At 39.2% G+C, this 2,555-nt stretch overlaps 1 protein-coding gene across 1 annotated transcript; it reads right to left on the bottom strand.

The window, feature by feature from the left end:
- Positions 1 to 1,021: 1,021 nt before the first annotated feature.
- On the bottom strand, positions 1,022 to 2,299 carry LOC149574930 (uncharacterized). The gene is made up of 3 exons (XM_089814783.1): positions 2,114 to 2,299; positions 1,798 to 1,998; positions 1,022 to 1,383 (listed from the first exon to the last, which is right to left on the bottom strand). The coding sequence occupies exons 1-3, from the start codon at positions 2,222 to 2,224 to the stop codon at positions 1,348 to 1,350; spliced, it is 348 nt and encodes a 115-aa protein (XP_089670909.1). The 5' UTR covers positions 2,225 to 2,299; the 3' UTR covers positions 1,022 to 1,347.
- Between the last annotated feature and the right edge of the window lie 256 nt (positions 2,300 to 2,555).

Here is a 2,555-nt window from a genome sequence, read left to right as displayed (position 1 = left end):
TCAAAGAAACAGTCATTACATCCAGAAAAGAAAGGGAAAAAATAACATTCCAGCAATTGGATAAATGGGAAAAGTGGCAAATCTAACTAATGAGAAATTTGATAAGCTTCCTCCTGACAAGAATAGCAGCCACACTCCTAGTCTCCTATCACTGGAGAGAATGGGCGTTGATGTGGTGCAATGAATCCATGCATGCTGTCCCACAGGAAAAGAAGAAAAAGGGCATCTAGAAGTAACCCAACAATATTGCAAATGCTATTCTAAATAGCAAAATAGCTCAAGGACCATGAGATTCAAAGCAACATACTGATCCCTTCGCCTTTATAGACATGCTAACACAAAAGGATGAGGCCAGGGGCAAGCAGGGTGATTTGGCATCAAAGATACTACTCAAACCTAGCATTTTTATCCAGCAAAAAGCCATGCCATCTATGGTGCAGCCCATCAGGTTGTTTTTTAAAGCAAGCCAAAAAGTATTCATATATTTTTCCCACACTTCCTAAACTGAAATTCTATTCTTGCCAGATTTAAAGAGCAGCGGGATCATGTACCGTGGCCTAGCCCTAAGAAGGCCACCTACCATGTCAAAGCCAAGGTTCATATCAAGTGGTTGGGACAGCTTAAAAATTTAAAATGCAAAAAGGTAATCCATAATCTGGAAATGCTCCACTAGCTCGACAATGCAAGAGTCATCCCTTTTACAATTTAATTTGAAGTACTTTTCCTAAAGAGAACTTCAACCGATCTTGTGGCCAAGTGTTATCATTATATCATTTCTAATATTTTTTCCATTTCTAAAATATTTTGTATTACTTTTCAACGAGGTTCTTGAAAATCGGTCGCTGTACTGAAAAATTGAAGGCCCATTGCCATTTAACTGGAAATAGCGAAAAAATGGCACGCATCCTTAAGGGTAGGTCTAGGTTATTAATTTCTTGATCGAATGAAGCAAAAACAGAATTAAGTGTTTCCTAAGAGAATGATTCCCATGCAACTCATGCCACATATGTATCTTCTAATATAAAGTCAAATCAAGATAGCCATCTCTCAATTATTTCTAAAGTTTTAAGTAAAACAGCATTTACAAATGAAAATACACAAGCACCATTGGCCCAATCTGTGCCTGTTTCATATCATGTGTACTGTAGGCAAAAAGCATCCTCCCTCCCGCCAAACAAATGGAGTTGACATGCAAGTTAACAGTAGGCAAAGAAACTAAAAGTAAACAAGGATACCAAAACAAATTAAAGGTCTCTTAACTCTTAAATAAACCAGAAGACATCATCCATTGTTATAGGCAAGTTTCGATTCCACGGAGATGTAGCTTGCATTAAAAGAATTTCGGCATCAAAAAGTGCTTCCATTATACCCCAAATTGGACCCCTGCCAACAACCAGAAACGTCTTTAGTTTCTTCTGGAAAAAAGGGCCCTTGAATTCGAGCCAATCAAATGCATGAGATGAAAAACCTCTGAAACCCAAAATCTAAACAAACCCAGAATGACAGGCCGTAATAAACCCCAACCAAAAAGAAGAGAGAGAAACAAAAATCCTAGTGAAACAAAAAGGTGTGGATGGGTGCTTATCAAACAGCCAGTGATTGCTTGCCTGTGATAGAGATAGGCAGACAGGGGCTGAAACTGAAACAATCTCTTAATACTACTGATGTATACCATGCAAGCATTGAACATTTTCTGTGCATGACTGACCCTGTCCCAATCCCAACAAAAGGCAACGGAATTCAGAATACCAAACGCTAAAACAAGTCAAAACAGAAACAAAAGACGGACAAACCAACCTTAACATCGTAGAATTTGAGGTAATATCGGGTCTTTGGTACAGAGAGCGTGGATTCGAGAATGCTGGCAACGGCTGCGCTCAATTTCTTGTTTGTGTCAGCGCTGAGCCCCCCAATGGACACCAATTCCCCATAGGCTGCTGGGTCCTCAGTTCCCCCAAATGAAACTGCAACCGATCCTTTCAGCTGCACCATCACATACTGCAACACAAATTTATATATCAAAGATGCAACACAAATTTATATATCAAAGATGCAACAACAAGGCTTGTATGAAAACCCCAAATGAAAAAGAGGACTAAATAGAAACAATTACAGCTTCTGGCTTGCCGATTATCTGGGCAACAGATTTGCTTAGTTGGGAGAGTATCCCCGAAGTGTTAACTCCATCCAGACATACATTTGTTGATATGTTTAGGGAAGGCATGTCTGCTCACACGACTATGCAAAACCAGAAAACCCAACAAAGACGAGCACTCTTGTGTGCTCGAACAAACAATACAACCAAACCCCTACCACCAATTCCTTTTTATCATTCTTAAGGACAACTATGCTTCTGGCCCAGGTAAACTAACTAGAGTAGGTAATTCACTAATTTGACTCAAGAAAGCCATGCAATAACACTAATTACGCTTTTGAAATTGGGGCTTGTTGGAGGTAGTTTGTTGAAGATGATTCTCTCTCATCAAAATTTGGTGGAAGGATCAAATCTATGGTAGGCAAACTCTAACAAATGGTCAAGCTGATTATTATTATTA

This window comes from Cupressus sempervirens, chromosome 2 (genome assembly GCF_028749045.1).
Source record: "Cupressus sempervirens isolate cs-2001-9-10 chromosome 2, ASM2874904v1, whole genome shotgun sequence".
In the NCBI taxonomy this organism is placed as follows: Eukaryota; Viridiplantae; Streptophyta; class Pinopsida; order Cupressales; family Cupressaceae; genus Cupressus; species Cupressus sempervirens.
This window is presented reverse-complemented; position numbering and strand designations above follow the sequence as displayed.

What these genes read in the sequence shown, in the direction of transcription:
- LOC149574930 (XM_089814783.1), bottom strand. Translation starts at nt 2,224, where the DNA reads ATGCCTTCCCTAAACATATCAACAAATGTATGTCTGGATGGAGTTAAC. An exon ending in TAATCGGCAAGCCAGAAGCT is followed by an intron (nt 1,999 to 2,113) that starts GTAATTGTTTCT and finishes TTTGTGTTGCAG; the next exon opens with TATGTGATGGTGCAGCTGAA. An exon ending in TCAAATTCTACGATGTTAAG is followed by an intron (nt 1,384 to 1,797) that starts GTTGGTTTGTCC and finishes GGTTGTTGGCAG; the next exon opens with GGGTCCAATTTGGGGTATAA.